Source organism: Lepidochelys kempii, chromosome 5 (genome assembly GCF_965140265.1).
Source record: "Lepidochelys kempii isolate rLepKem1 chromosome 5, rLepKem1.hap2, whole genome shotgun sequence".
NCBI lineage: Eukaryota > Metazoa > Chordata > Testudines > Cheloniidae > Lepidochelys > Lepidochelys kempii.
The window spans coordinates 60,975,352-61,001,308 of record NC_133260.1 but is presented as its reverse complement, the minus strand read 5'-3'; the positions used below and the strand labels follow the sequence as shown (position 1 = coordinate 61,001,308).

At 39.8% G+C, this 25,957-nt stretch overlaps 1 protein-coding gene across 6 annotated transcripts in view; it reads right to left on the bottom strand.

Annotated features, from left to right (window-relative positions):
• SLF1 (SMC5-SMC6 complex localization factor 1) overlaps nt 1-25,957 on the bottom strand; it is a 74,870-nt gene that overhangs the window by 32,146 nt on the left and 16,767 nt on the right. For all 6 annotated transcript variants that reach the window (XR_012158967.1, XR_012158968.1, XM_073344508.1 and 3 more), the window contains 7 exons: nt 23,897-24,059; nt 17,973-18,107; nt 16,216-16,269; nt 14,964-15,122; nt 13,605-13,771; nt 10,189-10,326; nt 9,251-9,416 (listed from right to left, as the gene is read on the bottom strand). Coding sequence is in view for 4 of the 6 variants with exons in the window: in XM_073344508.1 (XP_073200609.1) it covers nt 9,251-9,416; nt 10,189-10,326; nt 13,605-13,771; nt 14,964-15,122; nt 16,216-16,269; nt 17,973-18,107; nt 23,897-24,059 (982 nt within the window). In the remaining 2 variants the exon portion in view is untranslated. The remainder of the gene's footprint in view (nt 1-9,250; nt 9,417-10,188; nt 10,327-13,604; nt 13,772-14,963; nt 15,123-16,215; nt 16,270-17,972; nt 18,108-23,896; nt 24,060-25,957) is intronic.

The following is a 25,957-nucleotide window of genomic DNA, read 5'->3' as shown; positions in this document are numbered from 1 at the left end:
TGGGCACCATCAAGCTCCACTGCTCTTACTTTTGGCAACTCGCATCCCTCGGCTCTTCTTTGCTTCTTATGCAGCACCAGCGAGTGCGATCAGTGCCTGGAGGCCGTCGAGCTCGTCTTTGGTGCTGAAGAGTGGCCTTCACTGCACTGAGATATACCAGACAATAACCCTCAGTGTCTTGTCCTATTCCAGGCTCCTCTTCTACTTCTACTGGCTGCAGTATGTCGACAGCTCACTCACATTGTAGCAGACGCCTGGGCCATTCCAAGAGGAAGCATTTCCATGATGAACTTATGGTTGACATTATGGACCGGGCCAATAAGTAGGTCCAGTACCAAAAAAAGAGAGGGCCATATGGCTAGAAGGAAGGCATGGCGAGAGGCAAGAGGAAAACCTCAGCCTGGCTGCATAGCTTGAGGACAGGGTTTCAGCGTGGGAGCAGGCACTTGCTTTGGAGTTCCTGGAACAAGAGCTGCAGCTAAGAAAGGAGGATAGAGCTCAGCAGAAAGAATTGTTTGAGCTGCTGCTATCACTAATGGCTACAAGAGTACCGGCTCCTGCTGCATCACCCACACCATGGCCTGAGTCCCCTACAGGGTATTGCTCTGATGCAGTCCAGAAACAGCTTGGAAAACTCTATGGCTGGGTGGCTGATGCAAATCGGGCCTCCCAGGAGTAGCTCGGCAAGGCAACTTTGCCCCTTGCAATCTTCCATATTAATCCCCTCCCCAGGCATACCTCCACCCACATTCCCCAGCACGAACTGTACAGCAAATGGGTGAGAAAGGGGAAAGTTAAACAGGGGCCAGAGCACATGCAACAGTAAGGGGTTTCTGTCTTGTACATGATTCTATCTTTGCGCTTGTTCATACACTTTTTTTTTTTTTTTTTAAGGTTTTGTTGTTATGGGTGCTTCGGAATAGGTTAATGTACTTTTCTAATACATGTTTATAAATACAGCTTTTTATTTTATCAAGAAAGTTTATTGCTATCACTACATCACATCACATCACACACACAATGTATAAAGGTAAACACAATCTTGGACAATTAGGAATTAGTTTGCCAACACTATTCATAGAATCACAGAATATCAGGGTTGGAAGGGACCTCAGGAGGTCATCTAGTCCAACCCCTGCTCAAAGCAGGACCAATCCCCAATTAAATCATCCCAGCCAGGACTTTGTCAAGCCTGACCTTAAAAACTTCTAAGGAAGGAGATTCTACCACCTCCCTAGGTAACGCATTCCAGTGTTTCACCACCCTCCTAGTGAAAAAGTTTTTCCTAATATCCAACCTAAACCTCCCCCATTGCAACTTGAGACCATTACTCTTTGTTCTGTCCTCTTCTACCACTGAGAATAAGTCTAGAACCATCCTCTCTGGAACCACTTCTCAGGTAGTTGAAAGCAGCTATCAAATCCCCCCTCATTCTTCTCTTCTGCAGACTAAACAATCCCAGTTCCCTCAGCCTCTCCTCATAAGTCATGTGTTCCAGACCCCTAATCATTTTTGTTGCCCTTCGCTGGACTCTCTCCAATTTACCCACATCCTTCTTGTAGTGTGGGGCCCAAAACTGGACACAGTACTCCAGATGAGGCCTCACCAATGTCGAATAGAGGGGAACGATCACATCCCTCGATCTGCTCGCTATGCCCCTACTTATACATCCCAAAATGCCATTGGCCTTCTTGGCAACAAGGGCACACTGCTGACTCATATCCAGCTTCTCGTCCACTGTTACCCCAGGTCCTTTTCTGCAGAACTGCTGCCTAGCCATTCGGTCCCTAGTTTGTAGTGGTGCATTGGGTTCGTCCGTCCTAAGTGCAGGACCCTGCACTTATCCTTATTGAACCTCATCAGATTTCTTTTGACCCAATCCTCCAATTTGTCTAGGTCCCTCTGTATTCTATCCCTGCCCTCCAGCGTATCTACCACTCCTCCTAGTTTAGTATCATCCGCAAATTTGCTGAGAGTGCAATCCACACCATCCTCCAGATCATTTATGAAGATATTGAACAAAACCGGCCCCAGGACCGACCCCGGGGCACTCCACTTGACACCGGCTGCCAACTAGACATGGAGCCATTGATCACTACCCGTTGAGCCCGACAATCTAGCCAACTTGCTACCCACCTTATAGTGCATTCATCCAGCCCATACTTCTTTAACTTGCTGACAAGAATACTGTGGGAGACTGTGTCAAAAGCTTTGCTAAAGTCAAGAAACAATACATCCACTGCTTTCCCTTCATCCACAGAACCAGTAATCTCATCATAGAAGGCGACTAGATTAGTCAGGCATGACCTTCCCTTGGTGAATCCATGCTGACTGTTCCTGATCACTTTCCTCTCATGTAAGTGCTTTAGGATTGATTCTTTGAGGACCTGCTCCATGATATTTCCAGGGACTGAGGTGAGGCTGACTGACCTGTAGTTCCCAGGATCCTCCTCCTTCCCTTTTTTAAAGATTGGCACTACATTAGCCTTTTTCCAGTCATCTGGGACTTCCCCCGTTCGCCACGAGTTTTCAAAGATAATGGCCAATGGCTCTGCAATCACAGCCGCCAATTCTTTTCGCACTCTTGGATGCAACTCGTCCGGCCCCATGGACTTGTGCACGTCCAGCTTTTCTAAATAGTCCCTAACCACCTCTTTCTCCACAGAGGGCTGGCCATCTATTCCCCATGTTGTGATGCCCAACGCAGCAGTCTGGGAGCTGACCTTGTTCGTGAAGACAGAGGCAAAAAAAAGCATTGAGTACATTAGCTTTTTCCACATCCTCCGTCACTAGGTTGCCTCCCTCATTCATTAAGGGGCCCACACTTTCCTTGGCTTTCTTCTTGTTGCCAACATACCTGAAGAAACCCTTCTTGTTACTCTTGACATCTCTTGCTAGCTGCAGCTCCAGGTGCTATTTGGCACTCCTGATTTCATTCCTACATGCACAAGCAATTTTTTTATACTCTTCCCTGGTCATATGTCCAACCTTCCACTTCTTGTAAGCTTCTTTTTTATGTTTAAGATCCGCCAGGATTTCACCGTTAAGCCAAGCTGGTCGCCTGCCATATTTACTATTCTTTCGACACATCGGGATGGTTTGTCCCTGTAACCTCAACAGGGATTCCTTGAAATACAGCCAGCTCTCCTGGACTCCTTTCCCCTTCATGTTAGTCCCCCAGGGGATCCTACCCATCCGTTTTCTGAGGGAGTCGAAGTCTGCTTTCCTGAAGTCCAGGGTCCGTATTCTGCTGCTTACCTTTCTTCCCTGTGTCAGGATCCTGAACTCAACCAACTCATGGTCACTGCCTCCCAGATTCCCATCCACTTTTGCTTCCCCCACTAATTCTTTCCGGTTTGTGAACAGCAGGTCAAGAAAAGCTCCCCCCCTAGTTGGCTCCTCTAGCACTTGCACCAGGAAATTGTCCCCTACGCTTTCCAAAAACTTCCTGGATTGTCTATGCACCGCTGTATTGCTCTCCCAGCAGATATCAGGATAATTAAAGTCACCCATGAGAACCAGGGCGTGCGATCTAGTAGCTTCTGCGAGTTGCCGGAAGAAAGCCTCATCCACCTCATCCCCCTGGTCCGGTGGTCTATAGCAGACTCCCACCACTACATCACTCTTGTTGCTCACACTTCTAAACTTAATCCAGAGACACTCAGGTTTTTCTGCAGTTTCGTACTGGAGCTCTGAGCAGTCATACTGCTCCCTTACATACAGTGCTACTCCCCCACCTTTTCTGCCCTGCCTGTCCTTCCTGAACAGTTTATAACCATCCATGACAGTACTCCAGTCATGGGAGTTATCCCACCAAGTCTCTGTTATTCCAATCACGTCATAATTCCTTGACATCACCAGGACCTCCAGTTCTCCCTGCTTGTTTCCAAGGCTTTGTGCATTCGTATATAAGCACTTGAGATAACCTGCTGATCGCCCCTCATTCTCAGTATGAGGCAGGAGCCCTCCCCTCACAGACGTTCCTGCCTGTGCTTCCTCCCGGTATCCGGCTTTCCCACTTACCTCAGGGCTTTGGTCTCCTTCCCCCGGTGAACCTAGTTTAAAGCCCTCCTCACTAGGTTAGCCAGCCTGCTCGCAAAGATGCTCTTCCCTCTCTTCGTAAGATGGAGCCCGTCTCTGCCTAGCACTCCTCCTTCATGGAACACCATCCCATGGTCAAAGAATCCAAAGCCTTCTCTCCGACACCACCTGCGTAGCCATTCGTTGACTTCCACAATTCGACAGTCCCTACCCTGGCCTTTTCCTTCCACGGGGAGGATGGACGAGACCACCACTTGCGCCTCAAACTCCTTTATCCTTCTTCCCAGAGCCACATAGTCCGCAGTGATCCGCTCAAGGTCATTCTTGGCAGTATCATTGGTGCCCACGTGGAGAAGCAGGAAGGGGTAGCGATCCAAGGGCTTGATGAGTCTCGGCAGTCTCTCTGTCACATCGCGAATCTTAGCCCCTGGCAAGCAGCAGACTTCTCGGTTTTCCCGGTCAGGGCGGCAGATAGATGACTCAGTCCCCTGGAGAAGAGAGTCCCCGACCACCACCACCACCCGCCTCTTTCTCTTGGGAGTGGTGGCCGTGGAAGCCCCAATCTCCGGACAGTGCATCTCCTGCCTCCCAACCAGCAGAGTCTCCTTCTGCTTTCTCCTCCCAGGCGTATCATCTGGTCCACTCTCTGCAATGGTACCTGTGGACAGAACATGAAAGCGGTTAGTTACCCGTGTCTGCGTTGCTGGAACCCGGAAATTCCCCCTTCTTCTGGAGGTCACATGTTGCCAAGCTTCTTCACTGGCCTCTTGGCTCCGCTGTGCAACCTGCTCTAAATCTTTAGAGCTTTGTGCTCGTAGAAGCATATCTTGACTTTTGTCCAGAAAAATCCTCAGATTCTCATATGCAACGCAGAGTCGTTATCTGTTGCTCCAGACCTTCAATCTTCTCTTCCAATATGGAGACCAGCTTGCACTTTGTATAGACAAAGTTGCTTCTGTCCTCAATTCCTCAATACGGTTATCTACATCAATCCGTATTTCAATCACTTCCTTACATCAATCCATACTGTGAACCCCTCCACCCCATTTGATAAGTAGTCATGTCATTCATGAGTACACTGCATGGCAATCAACTCCCTACCCCTCCACAAGCACTGAAGCCACATACACCCATACAATCAATGAGCCCCATCCCCTCACCCACAAACACATTCATAGAGGTACTGTCCCCCCAGTTCCATTGGGCCATCCAAGTCCATAATGTGGGCACACAAAGCATGTCTGACTTCTGGGGCCTGGGTGCATCCAGTTCCAGTTGTGGTAGGTTTACTTTCTGGCTGAGTATCCTGATTCAGCAGCCCCTCACTGTCATGGGTCCATTCAGGAGGAAAAAGCTCACCTCTGGCTTCACAAATGTTGTGATGAGCACAGCAAGCCACTGTAATGTGGACAGCACTGCTTACACTGGAATCCAAATGATTCTGTAGACATCACCAATGGGATTTCAATCTACCAAAAGCGGATTCAACAACCATTCTTACTGGCTGAGAGTGTAATTAAACCATCTTCTGCCAGGGCCTCTGAAATCAGCGTATGGTTTCATAAGCCAAAGCAAATGGAGGTACAAGGAGTCCCCCAGAATAATGGTGGGGACAGTAATTCTGCTTATGACAATGTCATTTGGTGGGAATAGCGTCCCAGCCTGTCCATGAATGTAGACTCCTGATTGGCAAAACAAAAACAAAAAAAAAACCCCTGGCAATGTGAACTTTTCCAGTGCAACCCACATTGACATTCACAAAAATTGACCTCTGTAGTCCACGAGGGCCTGCACAATGATAGTTTATGTACTCTCTGTCCTCCTAAAGGAGCATAAACTGTGGGCACATGAGTGCAATCAATGGCCACGCACAATATGAAAACTCCATTCTCTCAAAGCCAGCAGTTAATTCAGGAATATCTTTTATACTGACCTCCTTGGGGTAAACCACTTGACTGATTGCCTCAGAAACCTCCGCCACCACTCTATCTACAGTCAAACTTTCCAACACCAAACTGGTTGGCAGAGGGCCTGTAGCAATCCGTAGTAGCCAGCTTCCAGATGATTACAGCAATCCACTTCTGGATTGGCTAGGCCACTCTCATGCATGTGTCTTTACACTGGGAAAGTCGGGGCAAACTTCTTGCAAAGCTCTAAAAATGTAACTTTCCTCATGTTAAAGTTCTGGAACCACTGCTGATCATCCTAGGTCTGCATGATGATGTAATTCCACCAGGCTATGCTTGTGGCCTTACTCCAGAAGCACTGGTCTATGTAGGGGGCACCAGTGGCTGTACTGAGTGTCATGAACAGCATCAGCCAGTTCGAGCCTTCCATGTCTGTGCCCTCCTCCTTCTCCATCATAAACTATGTTGGGTGCCTTTGGTGGGTCAGAAAACGCCATCAAAATGCTCCCAGCATTTCACGGATGCTCTCCCTATTTTCTGACACAGGAGTGAAAGCACAAGCAAAAGGCATCTCTTCCATGTTGCTGGCTCCAGCAGGTGGGGATGCACAGACAAAATGAGTGCTCGACAGGATGTATTGATGGGTCATTCAAACTTCCTGTAACGTGCAGGGCAGACAGTCAAGTTTTCCCACAGTGCACCATGGTCAAAGGGCTAGAGCAGCCACATTTCAGGAGGGTGCTTGGGAGTCTGGGATATGGTTGGTTTGACACGGGTCTGCATTCTGCAGTGTGGATGCCAGAGCGCCATGTTCCAGCCCAGGTTAGAATATTCTTCATATAGGGTTAACAATCAGTGTAGACACTCAAGCCCTGGGTTCTCTAATCAGGGATCAGCTGACTCAAGTCCCACGAGCCCTGGGCTCACATTGCAGTATAGATATGCCCTAGGACACAGCCAAATGATTAAGATTTAAAACTCTTGTAATAATTTGTTGGGATATGCAAATATTGTTGTAAACTAAAATACCAAGTTTATCCAGTTAACCTCCAAAAGGTTGGCATATGTTCCTGGAGAGGAGGCAGACCTAAACATTGGTAACAGAAAAATAGTGGGACTTAACTGGATTTAAGATTCTTAATATTCCAATTATTGGACTATCTTAAGACAGAAAAATGGCTTTTTCTAAATAAACTCACTTAAATATTTTCTTTGATTTCGTAGGGTTTAATTAAGATTGCTTACTTCACATAACAAACAAACAGACGGTTCTCACCAATCCTCCTCCCGCCCAAGCTTATGGAGAGAAGGGGAATTCTGCTCCCTATTTGCTAAGCTCAATGCTACAGAAACACTCCAAATTTTCCTTCTGCACCTCTAACACAAAGAAATTGAAAAGAGAGGCAAAGCTAGCTATGTAGCAATGGGGAGGATTTGCTCCTGTGAGTGTTTCTTTTGAACTGATCTTTTCATCTACATTAAGGGATTTAAAACTGACTATCTAGACAAAGTTTGGTACCCATGTTTTGCAGACAATAGCTCAAAACTGAAAACACAGAAAGGGATAATAATTGAGCTTTGCACATATCAGGGAGCAAGTTATTCATACAAGATTACTAACAAAACATTTTTATCAATCTTATTTTTGTTTAAAATATGAGGCAAAGAAATTAAATGCACAGCTAAGGAATGAGGGCTATTTAAAAAAACAAAGCAAAACACCACAACACAGTAGCTTGTCAGGGAACAATATAATATAGCTGCATTGTAAGGCCAGATTTCACATCTGCTGGGATGTTATACAATGTAGAGTATAAAATGAAAGTTGAACAGCAATGGGAACCTTGTTTTTGTGGAAAAGGACAACTGATACTTTAGGTTTAAGTCTATTACAGACTTCTGTGTATGTTTGATTCTACAGTTTAGTCTTATCAAAAGTTGTTTGTTTCTTTTTAATCAATACACCTTATACTGTAGTCTACTTGTCTACAAGTTAATATTGTACTTACTGAAGAAACAATACAACTTGTAACACTGTATGGTTTAAAAAGTTGAAACTTTTGAACAGAAGAAAGGGCAAGATTAAAAAAGAAAGTGGGTGCCTACATTTAAGCTCCAGAATTTACACTTAGGAACCTAAAAGAATGGCTTGATTTTCAAGCGGTATTGAAATTCCCACTGAAAGTCAACGGGACATTTGCTTTCTTGGTGTTCAATATCTTTGGGAAAAAAAAAATCATGACACTTGATTAAGCTGCTAATATGGATTTGGAAGCCTAAATTTAGGCACCTGAAATATATGTATGTATATGTATATATCTTGACCATGGATAAAGGACAATACTTTATTTCTGCATGGGTTGTTTCACCCTCTCTCAAAAACAGTAGGTGGACTGGTTATAATTAAAGTAACCTGAGAAAAGCTTTCAGTGTGTTTAAACCTCTCTGCCTTCTTCACACTATGCAGAACAATCAGATAGTACATTGGAAATGTTTTTCTTTCTACAATACTTCATTTTCTGTAGTTGTCTTGTGATAGTGCTGAAAAGATGTGTGTTGCCTTCGTATTCTATACTTTCACAATAATTTTCAAAGAATGGTGACGAGTTTGTACTTTTGTATGGGAACTGAATAGTCAAAGACACTTTAGAAAGGCTTTAGCAAGGGAGGGGTGGTATATAGACCAGTTTCAGTTCAGGTCATTGTCCTGCTAGCCAGCATGCTATGGAACAGCAGTTATGTTGTCTTCCATTCTGTTTGGATGAATGAGGCACCAAAGGAAACTCAAGGGATTGGGAAGAAAACTGGTGAGTTCACAGAAAAAGGTTCAGGTTAAAAAAGGTATATAAAACAACAAAACCCCACTTGTTTCATTAGTTCTATCCTCAGACAATTTTTACTGAATAATTTTTTTTCTAAAAAGTACTTTTCATTGTAAAATAAGATAATTACCTCATTGGTTACAGTTTATTTGATAAGGCATCGTAACCTTATGTCCCTAATGACTGCAATAACACCTGCTGGTAAAAGCATATGAACATCTGAGTGCAAACAGAAAACCACTCATGACTCCATTACATTTCTTCTTTACAGATCAATATATGAGAACCTTATAGAGCAGTTCATTTCCTTTTGCGGAGCAAAAGTCAGCATGCTTCACAACAAAAGGTAGATGTAACAAGCAGCTTTGATACCTGAATGTAGTTTCTCAGAAAGGAGTGAAGAAATAAATGCTTTTTAAAAAAAATACATTGACCTTCATTACTTTTTTTTTTTTTTTTTAGAAAATGAATCATACTCACATCATTTGTTTTGAACTTTTCTCTATAGGAATGTATGACCCAATCTACCAGAATATTTATCTGTTTGGTAAAAAACAGAGAGGTTTCACTTCCCAACCAAAAGGTCTTCAGAAGAACTGTCTGTGGCATAACTTGCAGAAGCTGTGAATTAGCCCCTTCACATAATCTATAGAAGAAAAAGAAAAAGTGAACAAAACCTAAAGCTTTATGCCAATTTGATTACTATAGTTACTAGACAGATAACACGTCTCCTGTCAAAACATACAAAGGTTTGGAAATTTTTAAGCACAGAAAGATCATACACAATTTTTGATGAATAATATATGTAAAATGATGACAGCCAAAGTGAAGGAACTCAAATGTTGTGTTAATATTATATAAATATAATTACAGTTGGAACAAAAGGAAAATTTTTACTTTATAAGGCAATCATACATACATCTATTCATTTACATTAAATAGGGAGGATGAGATAATACAAGTGCTTACAGATTAAAAAAGACAACATGTATGCTGTATGTTCAAGGTCTTTCAATTAAGAATTTGCTGGGCAATAAAAAAAAAAAATCTAAGAACTGCAAAGCTAAAAAACTCACCCTTATGAAACAAAATTAAACACCTATCCACACACGTAACATAGTGGGAAAATAATATGTAAAAAAATTAGTCAGAAGTCTCCATACAAATATCCAGGCAGAATATTCTTTTAACATAATGAAATCTAGTTATAAACAAGCAAAGAAATGAGAGATTTCAAAGGAAACATTTAGCAAGTGCATGACCAAATACCACTTGCAAACCTCTATGAGGACTGTATCCCATTTCAGAGACAGCGAGCATAGTAAAGACAGAGTACAATTCCGTTGTGGATTGAGAAATGGGTTTGAATTTTTCAGCAGCAGCAGCAGTAAAGTAAAGTATTCTCCTATAAAACTTACCTTCTTGTTAAAGCCTGTACTTCAGCATTCACTAAATTAAAGAAAAACTTGAGTAATGCTTTGTGAACCACCCTCTGTTCACTTATTTTTTCTGAAACAGAGACTGCATGACAAAAACCTTTGCAGTAAAGGCAAGATCTGAAAAATAAAGCACCAGACAATCTTTAAGTTTGAAATGATCTACTGACTAATCAATGCACGATGCAATTCTGACATTTTAGTTCCAAAATTGCAGTAACATAGTTGTGAGGTTTTGTAAATGCAATCAAATCAGCAGTTCAGAAATAATCATAATTAATAAAATGACAAAACATAGTGACCCTATTACAGGTGTCACACTTGAACATGAAAGTGAGAATAACTGAAGGATTCTTTAAACTTGGTCAAAACTTTGCTCAGGATGAAACTTGCCATATACAATATCAATTTAGGAGGGAATTTCTCTATGTCCAGATTAAAAATATAAATTAAGAAAGTTAGTTATTTGTGCACAAAAGTTGAACTTCATCAGTGTACGGAGGGCCAACGCAAGGTACTACTCATGTCAGTTCTATTTTGAAGCCTTTAGTAGAATTTAAGTAATGCACAGGCCTTGTGCTGGCACAGTGCACAGAGTGAGTCCTATCTAAATTAATTTTTACTTAAAGGACATTAATTTGTGTTTCTAATATATTGTAACTAAATGTATATTTACATACCAATACCATTGATGACTTAAGGCCAGATTTTCAGCAATTTTTAAAATATATATTCTGTGCTGGCATGGTCACTGATTAGGTGTTTGATCTCATGTGTTATTTTGTGGAAAAAAAGTTTTAATGAAAGGTGCATGTTATAGTGTGAGATAAATTATTGTTGCATTTAGCACATTTCCTTGTGCACTGGAGAAGGAAGGGAATTCCTTGTGGAGGGGCAGAGTTCTTGTATTTAATAGAATATTTATAAAAAGGCTTTAATTCCAAAAGATTTCCTAGCACTTTGGAAACTACAGCATGATCCTGTAAACCTTTACTCACATGAGTAAGAGTTTCCATGATTAGATCTTATTTGCATATCATTTTACCCACGCCTTGATGAAACTTCATAATTTAACAACATGATGAACTGTTTTAAGACAAGAGCAGAACATCTTTTCTAGTTTACATTTTTGGAGGAATTTGACATTGGCAGAGTAACTACCCTTGATATATCCAGCACTGATTCGTTTTGTGTTTTTCTCCAATTAAGTCTTCTGCCAAAGATTTGAAGAGCTCTATCAACAATTATATCCCCAAATCTCAGATATTTTTTAGCATCTGAACATTGATGGGTTTATTTCTGGTTTCTTTTTGAATTAAAACCTCATTAGCATAAGTTTCCTACATTGAATTGTATAAGCCACCTATTAGCCCAATGTCCCATGTCTGTTCATGTCATTCTGAGTTTGAGTGCCTTCCTTCTCTGTTCAGGATGGTTTGATAATAAACCACCTGAGAACAGTGCTTTGCAAAGCATTCCTATACAAAATTGATAGTTGTCAAAATTACACAGATTCAACTTTTTCTTTTTCACTCACCCTGGAAAGGTTACTACTGGCCATGAGTGAGTGGCTTTTTCAAGCCCTGTACATAACATATGGCTTTTAAATTGAGGGAGTTGCCTCCTCTTTTTCAACCACCCACAGAAAAAGAAAGCACACACCAATCTCTTTTCTACCCATCATCAGGATAATCATTTTAGTTTTCAACTGTCTTCTCGGTCTGTAGTTGAAAGTATGGTGTATCAGCTTTGAAATGCTAGTATTAAATTATTTGACTGAGAGGTAGGAAAACATGAACACATCAAGGACTCCCTACAGAGCCAGTGCCTTGGTGTGCTACAAAGCTAAGGCACCAGCACCTGGCAGCTCAAGCTCTTATGGATTGCCACAGTGACTTAGCTCCCCACCCCAGGCCTGCTGCAGAGTCCCTGTCTACCTACGCATAACCTTTCCAACTCAAGTCTGAAGTACAATCCCACCTTACCTCTGTCCCCCAAACTGCTATTCATCCTCCTGGTAGCTCCCCACACAGTGCACTAGGAAGGTAAGAAGGCTATGAATACACAATATTCATGTCTTCCCTGCAAACCTCTGGAAGAGATTTCCACACTACCCAGTTGTAGCCATGGTAGATGGGTTATGCGTTTGATTGTGATGTAGAGGAACTGGGTATGTGCATTATGGCTGGCTATATGTTAGGAAGTACCAGGGAGTTTGCTGGGGAGAGAAGGAGTCAATGTGCATTTGCATAGTATGATGACTGGCTATTAAAACAAATGATAAAGTCTGCCTTGGACTTGTGATTTCATTGAGCTTTAATAATGGAGGAATGTGCATTTTAGTGACTTCCTTGTAAGTGCATGGAGTTTGTATGCGAGTGTAACAACAGTTTATACTTACAATGGTTTCAGAATATGGAATGATATATTTAAACAAAAAAATCCTATATGCATTTCTATACTGGTCAACATTGCCATATTAGAGTACTTAAATGTTAAACTAGAGAAGATATCACAGTGATGAACTGAGGTGCAGTCACTCTTTCCAGAGATGAAATTAATCAGTTTCTGTTCACAAAAGTCATAGAAACCTGAAATTCTCCTTTTATCAGGTGGAAGCACCCAAAAGGCTGCTGTCCTGAGTCTTGTGTTTGTATAGTGTATTAAGACCAATACACAAGTTTGCAAATTTCATGCTGAAAATGAAAATATAACATGAAACTGCATATTTGACAAGATAAGATTTATACTGTTTTATTTGCAGCAAAATAGATATAAAAAGCACAGGTTTCAGAGTAGCAGCCGTGTTAGTCTGTTTTCACAAAAAGAAAAGGAGTACTTGTGGCACCTTAGAGACTAACCAATTTATTTGACCATAAGCTTTCATGTGAAGTGAGCTGTAGCTCACGAAAGTTTACGTTCAAATAAATTGGTTAGTCTCTAAGGTGCCACAAGTACTCCTTTTCTTTTCACGAAAAGCACAGTAGTAATATACATTGATCTAGATTGTCAAAAGCCACACAACATACAAATAATTATCCTGAAACATTTAATATAGAAATGCAAAGAACAGGAGAAACAAGAAGTGTATAATTTTTCTCTAAAGTGACAGCCATTTTCAGGGAGTTCAGATTAATTGAAATTTATAATAAAGTTCTGAAATGTACAAATGCTATTCTAGTTATAGAAAACTTTCACTTACAATGATCTAATTACAGTACATTGAAAAAGTGACTTTCGTATAATAGGGCTTTATATGTAAATTCTATAATTTTTAACTAAGGAGACCTTTTTCTGAAAAAGTGTGATATTAATTGTTTCCACTTAGCTAAGCTTTTAGAGAGAGAGAAGCCCCCAAACAAGAGAACATACAAAAACCCTTTCCAACTGCTTCTTACCTCACAAGCATCTCTACCAGAGACCATGTTCCTCTCATGCAAATAGGACACTGAAGAAATTCCAGATAATATCTTAACATCGAGGGAGACTTCCAAGGAGGATCAAGTTGAAGAAGAATATACAAGATGTGAAAAAATTTAGCAGAGAATACTGTGTCTGTATTTCCCTGTTTTAAAAATAAGAAATAAATATTGGTTCTGTACTGGCCAAAGACTTAATAGTAAAGAACTTTTGTGTTAGTCATACTCCTCCTAAATTCAAACTCATCCAAAATTCAAATTCACAGATGACAAATGTTAGCTTAATATCATGTGGGAAAGGGAGAGAGAGGAATATAAGAGGCAAAATATTGTAATTTGCATAGAAAAGTAAATTTAAATTTAAATTTATTTTAAAAAAATAAGCGTAACTTGAACCAAAAATGGTATTCAGCTCTGATATTAACTCATTTATACCAGTGAATTTTATCTCTTACAGAGTTGGGAATGATGCAGTGTAAGTGTGTATGCAATTGCTTTATATATACACCCTCCTGCTCATTGCCTTGCCTGCAAATACCAATTCAGACCTGTGTATGTGCAAGTCACGCTCATTTTGCAGAATCACAATACCAAAACAGTGCAAGTTACACTATTTGATTAATCCTGAATTTTCAATTCTTTTCAGTTCCGACCTGTTTCCTATTTCCAAATTATCTTTATGCTATTCAGAGAGACCAAGATTTCTATTGCTGCCAACCAAAGTATTGGAAAGCCTCAACCTCACTGCTTACCCTTCCTTTCTGTAACTGTTTTTATATTTACATATAAGGACAGCATTTAACAATAAGATGGGTACTACATTAATAGGGCTTATGAAAAATACTATTTGGTTTCTGATTGTTTTCAATTATTTAAATAAATTATACTGGAGAAAAAGTTGAGAGAGTGCGAGTACATGCACAAGTATTTCACTTTTATCCATGGACATTCCCCATGGTCTTAGAGTGGTTATCCTTATATACACTATAGTCTCAGTTGATAGAAACATGTAACTTACTATATAATTTGTTACCTGCATAAATGTAGATAGTATAGTCCTAAAGGAGGTAATGTTGACAGTATGAAAAAGACTATATTTATTTGCTCAATCTGAATGAATAATTTTCTGTCTTGCATGGTATGCTGGGATCTGACTCTTTCAACAATATATTCACAGTATATTCTGATGAAGTAGTGGTTAAGGGAACATTGGTTAAAGAAATCATGGATGAAGACACTCTTTTTTTAAAATATATTGTTGGTATCTGATTAAGACCATGTTTTTTACATTCCCTCCCCTGATTTAATACTGCGAAAGACCAAGCCTTTAGTTCTCACCTGTAGCATATGCTCTAGAAGAGAATGAAGAAGTTGCACAGGAGGGATGGAGTATTTTTGAGTAGCAGCAAGTTCTGTGATTACATCAGTAAAGAAATGTCCTTCTACTAGTCCTTCAAGTATACACAATATACCTCTGGAGAGGTCAATAGTTTTAACCTAGGAATGGCAAATATTTGTGAATAACTGCATAGAAGGAATGGCTAAATAAAAGATTTATAAACATAGTTCTTTCTTAAAAGAAAAATGAGAACCAACTAAAAGTTTAGTCCCTTTAGATACAAAAGGGAAACATTTATGAATCTTTATACAAAATTTCTTTGGCCAAAAAGTATGTATATACTTTTGTTCATCATATAACAAGGTAAGAAATTGTTTTAAGATATAGAAAACAACAGTTCTAATTTAAAGTAATTACTAATTTATAGTGCAATCCACTGATATGCTGAATGTCTTCTGCAAGGACCTCACTGCTCCTAACCGCTACTATTTGAACTCCCACTAAAAGCACTCAGTACCTTGCAGGATATGCTTATCATCTCAGGCGATTGAGTCATAGTATATTATTATTTAAGCCCCAGCAATTTACTGTACTTACTCTGAGGTCTCATCTACACTGGCACGTAGGGTATGCATAGTTACATGCTGCAGTGAAGCGCAGGCAGTGTCCACACTGCAGTGTGTAGCCACACATGGCAGTGAAAGGCTCTGATGGGGGGAAAGCAGTGGGTAGCAGCCAGAACCTTCACCCACCACAAAGAACTGCTCCAGCAGCAGGATGCTACACTGCTAAAAACTGTAGGGCATGTAGGAAGTCATGTAGGGTATATACCCTCAGGTTCTGGTGTGTCTTTACTCGCCTAAGCAGCGTCTCACTGTCTACACTTTATTTATACCTGTGCTGGGGTTATACAGAACATACTGTTCATGTCACTGTAAATGTAGACATAGCCTAAGGGTATATATTGTAGGAAGTCGTCACTCTTTCGGGTGTGCCTTCTGAGAGCTTGGTAGAAAACTTCCACAGAATAAAATTTCTAAAGCCATGGGGTGCCTCACATAATCACACCCACAATGGAAACCACAGTGATTTCCAATGCCTGCAACTGTCAAGTTCCTTTCTGGGAGAGGTGAAAAATTATCAACTGAAAAACCTGCTCCAAAAAACAGATCCCTCAATTCAGGGAAGATGATTGGATAAGTGCTGAACTATATGTTACACCTTCAGAAATCAAGAATTACAGGTACTTACTTCTGTACCACATCCACTCAGTTGGTCTATTTGAGTAGACTTCTGTTTCACAGTCTGTAAAATAGAAGTAAATCAAGGGCATTCATGAAAACCCTTAGGTTGGATACTGACAAAATACTACATTTAATGACCAGCAAAACATACATCAATGTTAAAACATATTTAACCAGTGGTTAAAAAATAAAGGCAAATTTAACATGGAGATCTAATTAGTTCTCATTTTATAGAAACCGAAGGTATACTACTTATGAAACTTTTAACAAGAGTAGGCTTCTACAAGAGATGCCCTGCGTCAACAATAATCTGGGCAATTTCATTCTTCAAATTTAAATTGTCCTGCAACTAGAATTAATGCATTATTCTTCACTTTTTGTTTTAAACTGTTGCTATGTGAAGACAGGGTCAGTTTAAGATACCTAATTTGCACTTAAGCATACTCTTTATTTTCTTTTCTTTTCTGTTTTTCCAATGGTGAGATGTTGTATATACACTGGTGTTTATGACATAAAGTGCTTTGGGAGCCTATGAAACAAAAGGAACTAAATATAAATGTAAAATCATTTTTACATCCAGGTAGGGGTCACCACTATGGTCCTATTAAGATACATTACAAAAAACTGCACCTTTAAAAAAAAAGCATGCCCCCCTGGGAATGCCAGCCTTCAATAATCCTCTTGGGCACACACTCATCATTGTGCATAACCCTTTAGTAAACTATCCTCTCCTATCATAACCAGGTATCCACCGAACATCCACAACTACTAGCACTGGAGGGAAAAAATAGTCGGGTAAAGAGGTGTGTACGAGGAAGGAAAAGATGGGGGCAGCGGTACGGTTGCAGTGAATGGTCTGTGATGTATGGTAGTTAATAAATCACGTGCCTGTGGGTAGAAGAGCATTGGATATTTACTGTTAGAGGGTTAAATTTTTATTCCTTGCTTTTGTGAGTGTGGCAACCCTAAATTGACAACATACCTCACTGCATAATAATACAACAAGTATTAATAAATATCATGGACCTGCTCCTGAAGACCCATATATTCATAAGTCTAAGTTTACAAACGTGTTTGCTGTATTAGGGCTCACATAAGAACTACTAAATAACAATCAGTATATTATGCTGGTAATATATTCTGTACTGATTCAAGACAATTAGTTATTCATTTTTCTAAATATGAAATAATGCCCTCACTTCCTAATGCACTTCATGATTAAATCTGTGATATTATTAAAATGGTAGAATGCATTAAGTTCTATTCTCCCTAACATGAATTCTTATTGCTGTGTGGAATGTTTCATAATGCTCAGCAAAACGTTGCTCGTTTAGGGATATCTTTGGTTTTGAGAAGAACATATAAATATAGCTATTTAAAGTTCAGACACTGAAAGACTAAAAGCCAGTCCACTGTTTTGTGAGACAGTTAAAAACCAAAATGCAATAAAATGACCAATTAGCTATCTATGGTATTACCACTGATATTTCATTTAGTCCATCATTTTTTTCACTAAACACATATAAAACTATCACCTAATAATAGAATGGACCTTAGTTTGGTAATAAAAAGATAGTATTGTACTAAATACAGTATAGAATTTGTAAACTTTACAAATTACAATATATTGTTACAATTTATGCAGATGTTAAGAAATCTAATGTTATCTTTGTTACATTTGTGTTTGAAGGGCAAATATACCTAGTGAGAATTTTATTACATTTTTATAATTAAAAGTTTGTACAGTCCTGGTTTTTTCCTTACCTGAGCAAAATATATATGCTTTATTAATGCATTTTTCATTTCAACAAGTTGCATGTCAGACATTGTATCTCTGGCTTCTTGTTCAGCTAAAAGATGGTTCATCTGGTTATCTTCAGTAATATTTTGTATTTCATTCTGTGAAGGTCAAAAGATTTAAAACTTGTATATACAGAGACAGCTGTCTAGAACAACTCTACTTACACCTTTTTTCTCCTCTATAGATATTTTTGCATATATTTTTTATAAAGTTTATAAAATTATTTTGGACTAAAATAGGGGGTGAAATTAAAAGATAATTATTCCTGATTAATTCTCTGTGGACGCTCTTATTTTGAATTAGCTTAATCCAGGGGTTAAGGAACTCTTATTCCAAAATAAGAGTGTTCACACAGGGAGTTAATCAGGAATTGTTATTCTGGAATAACTCCTTGTCTAGAAAAGCCCCAATTTCATAAAGGGCAACAAAATATGATCAGATGTCAATCCCTTCCAGTGGCTGACTACCAGTGACGAAGCTCAACTGGCAACCTACAGTTTAAAGGTGTTGGGTCACCCTCAAAGTTAAGTATGATAGAATTATAATTATGTAGTAGTAGAAATAAAGATAGATAAAAGGTATAGGTATTGCAAAAAGTTATGAACATCAGTTCCACGCTGTTGAATTTCATTCTGTAACAAATGCAAGGCCAAAGTGCTAATTATTTCAGGCTGGTACAAGGAGTGAGCTAATAAACTATGCAAGGAGATAATAAGAATGGCCGGTACAGCACGAAGAGTCTGTGCTGGAAAATGATAAGAACTTTGAGAAACCAATGCTGTTCTTTGAAGCAACACCCTGACCCTCTTCCCCCATGGGGCCCCTTGTCATGCCTATGTAAATCTTTGTATCCAAAGAAGGAAAAATAGTGGGATGAAACTTGTTAAAACCAAAAGAGTCATGAGACTGTATTGTTAAGTAAAAGAATGAATGATGAGTGCATGGAATTGAAAGCCTGAAGCAGGGAAATAATTGGTTAGTAAATGGTGCCAGCCTAATCCTAAGAATTACAACCTTGGTATTGATGGGCCGAAGAATATGCAGGGTGGAGATAACCAGATGACTCCCAGAGGGCAAACCGGAATCCACCCAAAATGCATCAAGGAAGAACAAGAAGATAACACCTAGCTGTCATGGATGTACTATCTGCTGATTGATGGTCATCTCAATTGTAAATTCGGCATGATGAAGCAACTTCCATAGACTTGTATTGAACCAGACACCTATAAAAATTGGACCCAGGGACTGTGTTCTTTGAGTCTGGTTCTGCAACCACCCTCCAGGAGCATCGGATGCGCATCTGACAAAGACTCAGCTCCACTCTCGTGTCCATGCCACCTGGCCAATGACTTGGCACGAGCAACGTCTAGGCTGGTAACCAGAACAACCTCTTTGCAGAACCGGTGTGAATGTCTGTGTGTGTGTGTGAATGGATCTATATAGAAATTGCATATAGTAATGTTTTGTTGTATTTACAATAAACGTGGCATTTTGCCTTGTCCCTCTTTCAAGATCCTGTTGGTATCATTTTTATTAGTGTAACATAGGTTCCATATCTTATTAACCGGTACTCCAAGTCAGCCAGTCCTTTTAGGTCTTAAACTCTTCTCTTAGTAGAATCACAGTCTAACTACACACTGTTCCATACACAGGTCTTTTGGCAAAGCTACAATTTAGTCCATTGTTGTTATAAAATAATTACAAATTTAATTAATTAGATACTGTATAATATAGGGAAAATACATTTCATAAAGATTCAGTGCATGATTTTAACCAAATGTTAATTATTAATTTTAACCAATCGTTTAATCATTAATCCAATCACCCTTACTGTTCAAAATTTATGCCCAATTTCTGATTGAAGCCAGACAAATTCTAGTTTCCAGTCATAGGTTCTTTTATGCGTTTCTCCACTAAATTAGAGACTTTTAGACCCAATATTTTCTCCCTATGAAGGTACTTATACACTATAATCAAATCATCTCTTTTTTTTTTGGATAAACTGAACAGACTAAGATCTTTAAGTCTCTCACTGTCAGGAATTTTTCCCAGCCCTCAAAAGTTTTTGTGATATTCTTTTGTTCCCTTTCCAAACTATCAATATCATTTTTTAAAAACAGGGATGTGAGAACTGGAGGCAATTTTACAGTATAGGTGTCACCAATGCCACATCAAGAGGTAAAAATCACCTCCCCTACTTATACATCCATATTAGCCCTTTTTGTCACAATATCACACTGGAAGTTCATGCTGAGTTGCATGTCTATTATGACCCCTACATTCTTTTCAGAGTCACTGCTTTTCAAGATAGAATCCCCTATTCTGTAGATCTGGCCACATTCCTTGTTATTTGATCACTATTTGAATTTGACATTAGCTCTGAAGGAGTAATAAACTAGGGCTCAGTCCTGCAAGGTGCTGAGCACTCCAGCACCAATCCTGCTGTAACAAAGTGGTCTGCCCTGTTTAAGAGGTACTGGGGACTGTGGCCAGCCAAATTCTGTTACAGGAGCTCTGGAGCAGATGCTGAGGAAGAGTAAGTGGTCTTGGGCGAATAGTTAAGAGCCTAGGGAAACCCAGGTAACTGTATCTTTAAGAGACTGGGACCTCGTGGTTTGGGTGGGGCAAGGCTCCCCTTCCTTTCAGCCAACCAGGACAACGTCTGGGGAAAGAAAGTAGTAAATAAGGTGTCTTCCCTCATCAGAGAAAGAGATTCAGAGAGCAAGAAGGTTCCTGCAGGAGTCTGTGAGACACATGGTGAGAAAGGACTACAGTGGTGTGACCTGGCCTCCACGCTGTGGAGGGAGGCAGGAAGACTGAACCCCAGCAGAGATGCATGGAGGAAGAACTATTATGAAGGTTTTGTTTTTAGTTCTGTTTCTTGAAAGACTGTTGCCAGCTGAGGTGGAACCAGTGCAGAGCAATTTAAAGAGAGAGGGAGAAGCACAACACAAGCCCTGGAAGGAAAGTTGTATATTCCCTTAGCCAAAAGGGAAGGGTTTGGGTCTGCAGGGTCACTGGAAACTATGTGGAAAGAGTTAATATGTTAGACTCCAGAAGGGGATTCTTGTTTTAGATACTTCTGGTGGTGGAAAGTTACTGGACATTGAAGGTGGGGTGCCTACAGGGCCATGCCCTGCCATGAAGGGGTGTTCTGGAGATACCATCCCCGCTACTTCAGCAAAGCACTCAAATGTGTGCTTAACTTTAAGCATGAGAGAAGTCTTATTGGCTTATGTGCTCTTCATCAAGCACGTGTTTATGAACTTTGCTGATTTGCCACAGTGCCAAGCAATAGAGGAAACTGAGTTCATAATGACCATCCCATAGGAAGCTTTAATGCAAAATTCTGAAAACCATAGTATGACTTCAGACCACAGTGCAAAATAAGATTAGTGTAAGTGTACAGCTGTCACAATGTCAAGTTCAAGCCAAATGATTTCAGTTCAAGTGTGTGGAGATGGCATTACAATGTCAAAATGAAACCAAGTAATTTTAGTGATACACTGTTTTAAGAAGGATAAGATTCAGCCAAAAACAAGATGATAAAATGAAGGTCACTTGCCTGTAAGTGGAGTTCTTTAATGTGACTTCTTCACATGCACACTCCTAGGATGCACAGAACCTTTTAGTAGCTCTTATGCCCTTCCCTCACCACTCACTGTTCCTGAATGTTCTAAGGCTGAGGCTATAGAAGGGAGTGCTGTGCTCCAGCAATCTCCGTTCCTTCTATGACCTCCTCACATCCCCTCTTCCTCCGAGTCTTCACTTCATTTGTGGAAGGAGGGTGGAAAATGTAAATATGCAGCAGTATTCTCAAAGAACGCCAGTTCCAGTTGATCTAACTGGTTGATCTAACTTAACTAGACTGATTGGATAACTAGATAGCTAAGGTGGTACTGAGACCAACCCGTTCCAATGAAGCCAGGTCCGAAAGATCCAGTGAGTTTCCTGATCAATCTGCTGTCACAGTTAGAAGTAACAGAAGCCCCTGAAGTACAGCACCCCCTTTTATAGCCTTGCCATCAAAATGTTCAGCGACAGAGAGGGGAGATGCCGGAGGGGGGCAAGGGTGCTCCAACAGGCACTGCTATTCTGAAAGAGTGAATATGAATAGGCTACTAAAAAAGAATTCTCCTTTACAAGGCCTTTAAACTGAGTCTGTTCCCTACACCAGTCCTCTATTTATTTGTGATCTAACAGACAAAATCTAAGTATAGGTTTCAGAGTAGCAGTCGTGTTAGTCTGTATCTGCAAAAAGAAAAGGAAGACTTGTGGCACCTTGTTAGTCTCTAAGGTGCCAAAAGTCTAAATATGTCACAGTTTATAACCACTTAGATACTTGAAAGTTCTCTTAATAAAATCTCTCTCTGTAGCATGCTGGTTTATCATTGTAAGGTTGCATATAAATACCACATTAGATTCCTAGCATGGAAATATTCTGCATCCTTTCTTCCTTACATATCATCTTCCTCTAAGCCTCATGCTGCGGCCACAATTTTCCCTGGCCTAAAAGGACTGGATAACTAACTCCTCCTTGGGACAAATAAGGCAGATCCTAATTGGACTACAGAATCAATCCAAGTCAGCATGGAACACTCCCTGCAGGAGTCCAGGCTGTATCCAGCTACAACAAAATTAAAGGGGAGTTCTACCATTGGCCTCAATGGGAGCAAGATTCAAATGTACCATGTTCACTTCTTTTCTAGAAAACATTCCTAGGCCAAGGTTACAGAGCAGAAACTGAGAGCAGACTAAGGCCTACTCTATAATTAAAATGTATGTCAAAAGAGCTGTGGTACTCAGAGGTGTGAAAAATCCATACCCCTAAGCACTGTAGCCATACTAAATTAACCCCCAAATGCTTCTGCCAGCCTAAGTACTGTTGTTCAAGGAGGTGATACTCCTACAATAATGGAAAAATCCTTTCTTTTGCTGTAGGCTGTGTCTACGCTACCATGTTATACCAACATATTATATAGTTCCTGTAGTGCAGACACGGCCCCAGGTCTTTCACATAGTATTGTAGAACATTCATCACTTTTTTTTTTCCTAAAACTGTACTAAAGACTTAGCTTTGCAAAGTGCTGAGTGAAAAGCAAGACACGAAGTTGTGAAACTACAAATTTTGAGTCCCTTTTCAGTTTCATAACTGCTACAATATTACTAGGCACTGGTCCAAATTAACACTGGCAATCTGCCTTTGCTTTAATAAGTTTCTGAATCTTTACAAATTATGCTAAAATGTTATATGATCTGGACGAAAATGCAGGGTAAGTATAAGTTCATGCATGGGGGTGGGGAAGGTAAATTACTAAACTGATGTTTGAAGCGTGAAGGTACAGTTTTAATGCAGTTAAGTAGACATTGTCAGACTTGAAAAAAATCCACTTCCATTTGATATTTTTGTACTTAGATACTAGAAAAACAATTACAGGGGAAAAAATAGTTTTCATTTGGCATTTTATGAATAGCTAGTTTCACTGTTTTGTCAGTTGCATCGCTTTCATGAACTGCTCAAAGTGTATACCTGTAGCTCTAACAGTATGTTTAGAAGTAACAGCAGTGAATAAGCAGCAACTGAAGAGATAGTAGGCAGGTGTGTGCACAGAGAAAGAGGGTGCTTGGTGGTGCTGCTATCAGACCCAACCAAAAGCAGAACAGAAAACCTGGCTACACACAATCTTCTCAAGGACACTTAAAAACCCCCCCAAAAGTTAGCACATGCTATTTAAAAGGTGATCAAAAACAAAAACACACTAGTGCATTTTAAAAAAAGTTGACAGCATCCCTTTCGCTTTTGTTTATTGATTAGAACATACTGCAACTTTGACAATCCACTATTAATGAAGCATTAATTTCAGTTAAAAATATTTATTTTACTTACCTCAAAAAGATAATCCCCTATGTATTGCACAGGATAATATGGAGCCTCAAAGAGATGTTTCTCTCTCTCTATGCTGACACTTTTATTATCAGTGAATACATGAGTAACAGCTCTCACTTCCTTTTGTGGTGGATATATAATTGCCTTTCCAGCTTCTAGAACTCTTAAATAAATAAATAATAATAGTTTAAATTTGTTTTAAAAGTATTTTTTAATGCTCACAAGCTACAATGCACCCAAAATTAACAGAAAATGGGCAGGTATGAAGTCACACTTCCTTCCTTAGCAGGCTAACTGAGCACTTCAGAGCCCTGAGATAAGTACGTAACCCAACTAGATAGAACTATCTTCTCAGTTTAGAAGAGAATACTAATTTTCTTCATCTTTTAGGAAGCTTCTACAAGTGCATTTTTATAAAGATCAAAGTTAGTATTACAGTAACTATGGTTTATTGCAATACAGCTCAAGAGAATTAGTGGATCTTTATCTAAATAAAGAGGGATTTACTGAAAATGGGGAATTGTTTTCCTTACCTGTAAATTGGAACTTTCATAAGATATACCTACACTGCAGGAATGACTCCACAGCAGTACAGTTAGTCACACCTAATGTAATACCCAGACAGCTCAGTTAATGTTTCTGGCCTGCTACCTGTAATTGTTTCCCCATACACAACTTCAAAAGGTATACTGCTGCAATTTATACTTCTAAGAAAAGATCACCTACTTTTATCTCGCTCTCTCTCGCACACAAGCTAAGTTAGTCATAATTGAAGAAAAGCAGAAGAGAACAAAACAAACAAATAGTAGTGTTATGTACAGCTGATAGAGAGAGATCAATCCTTTTTAAAAGTTACTGGCACCTGTAGGACACTTGACTGAAAGCTATGTTTTCAGAAAGCAAAATATCTGCCTTGCAGTGCTTTTATGCATAAGTAAAGGGATGCCCAGATTGTTGTATGGTAATGTCTTGGGAAAAAATACAGATTCCCCGATGCACACAACTCCCAGTTCATTTGTCTTGCTGATGTAGTTGCTATTAAAGGTTATTTTCATTCTTAACAAATAGGGATTTGCAGAACCAGGTTAAGATTCCAGCGAGAGAACAGAATGTCTTTCAGAAATGCTGCAGGATGTATGTACCCAGACACTGAGGATGAGGGAAGAAAACTTGTCTCATTTTGTAAAGAGCACCTTAGTTGGCAAGCTAAAAGGAGAGGTAGTCAGCTGTGTCTCGCTGGGACAGCAACAAAGAAAGAGGAAGTGGAACAATGATAACTTGTAGTGGAATGGTAAAGCCACAGGTCAGGAATAGTGGTTGTTTACTTTCCCTGACAAGAAGGAAATTGGCTTGTTTATATCCTCTGCCATTAAAGCAATACTTAACATATTTTGCTTGAGAAGGGCACAGGACAGCTCAGTTTCCCCCTGCCAAGAAAGGAGAAACCATATACAACTTAATAAACTAGATGTTAATGGTTCTCTCTCTTTTGGAATGAGGTCATAGCCCACAATTTCTGGATGCAGGCTGACTACCTACTTACAAGGAAAAAGAAAAGGAAGTTTCAGTCTAGCAGTAACCTAGGTTAATGTTGATATGAGGATCAAAAGACCTCGAGGAGAAAATACTAGTGGTTATTACAGCCTGTCTTGAGGTAGTTTTAGAGAGCTACATGAGACCTGTAAGGAGCTTAGGCCATATAAGAATGAAAAAATTTGGTTTTGTCTTCAGGGGAATTACATTGGTCTCATATGAGCAGGAGCTGGGATTTTCAGATCTCTACTGTTTGATCTATAGAGATTAATCTGACAGAGGAACCTGCTGTTAAATGACAATGGATTACAAATATAAAATTAAGTTGGATTTCAATCTGCTTTAGAAAATAACTTGGATGAAAGCTGCAGCCGTGATCACTCTCCAAACTGATATGTCAGACTATTACCCTATCTTCCTTTAAATCCCTACAAGGATTCTTTCTATATGCTCATATACGAGTCATATTTGCTTTCCCCCTGCCTGCCCAAGTGTTGTAATTGCAACAAGAGTACTGACCTACTCTTA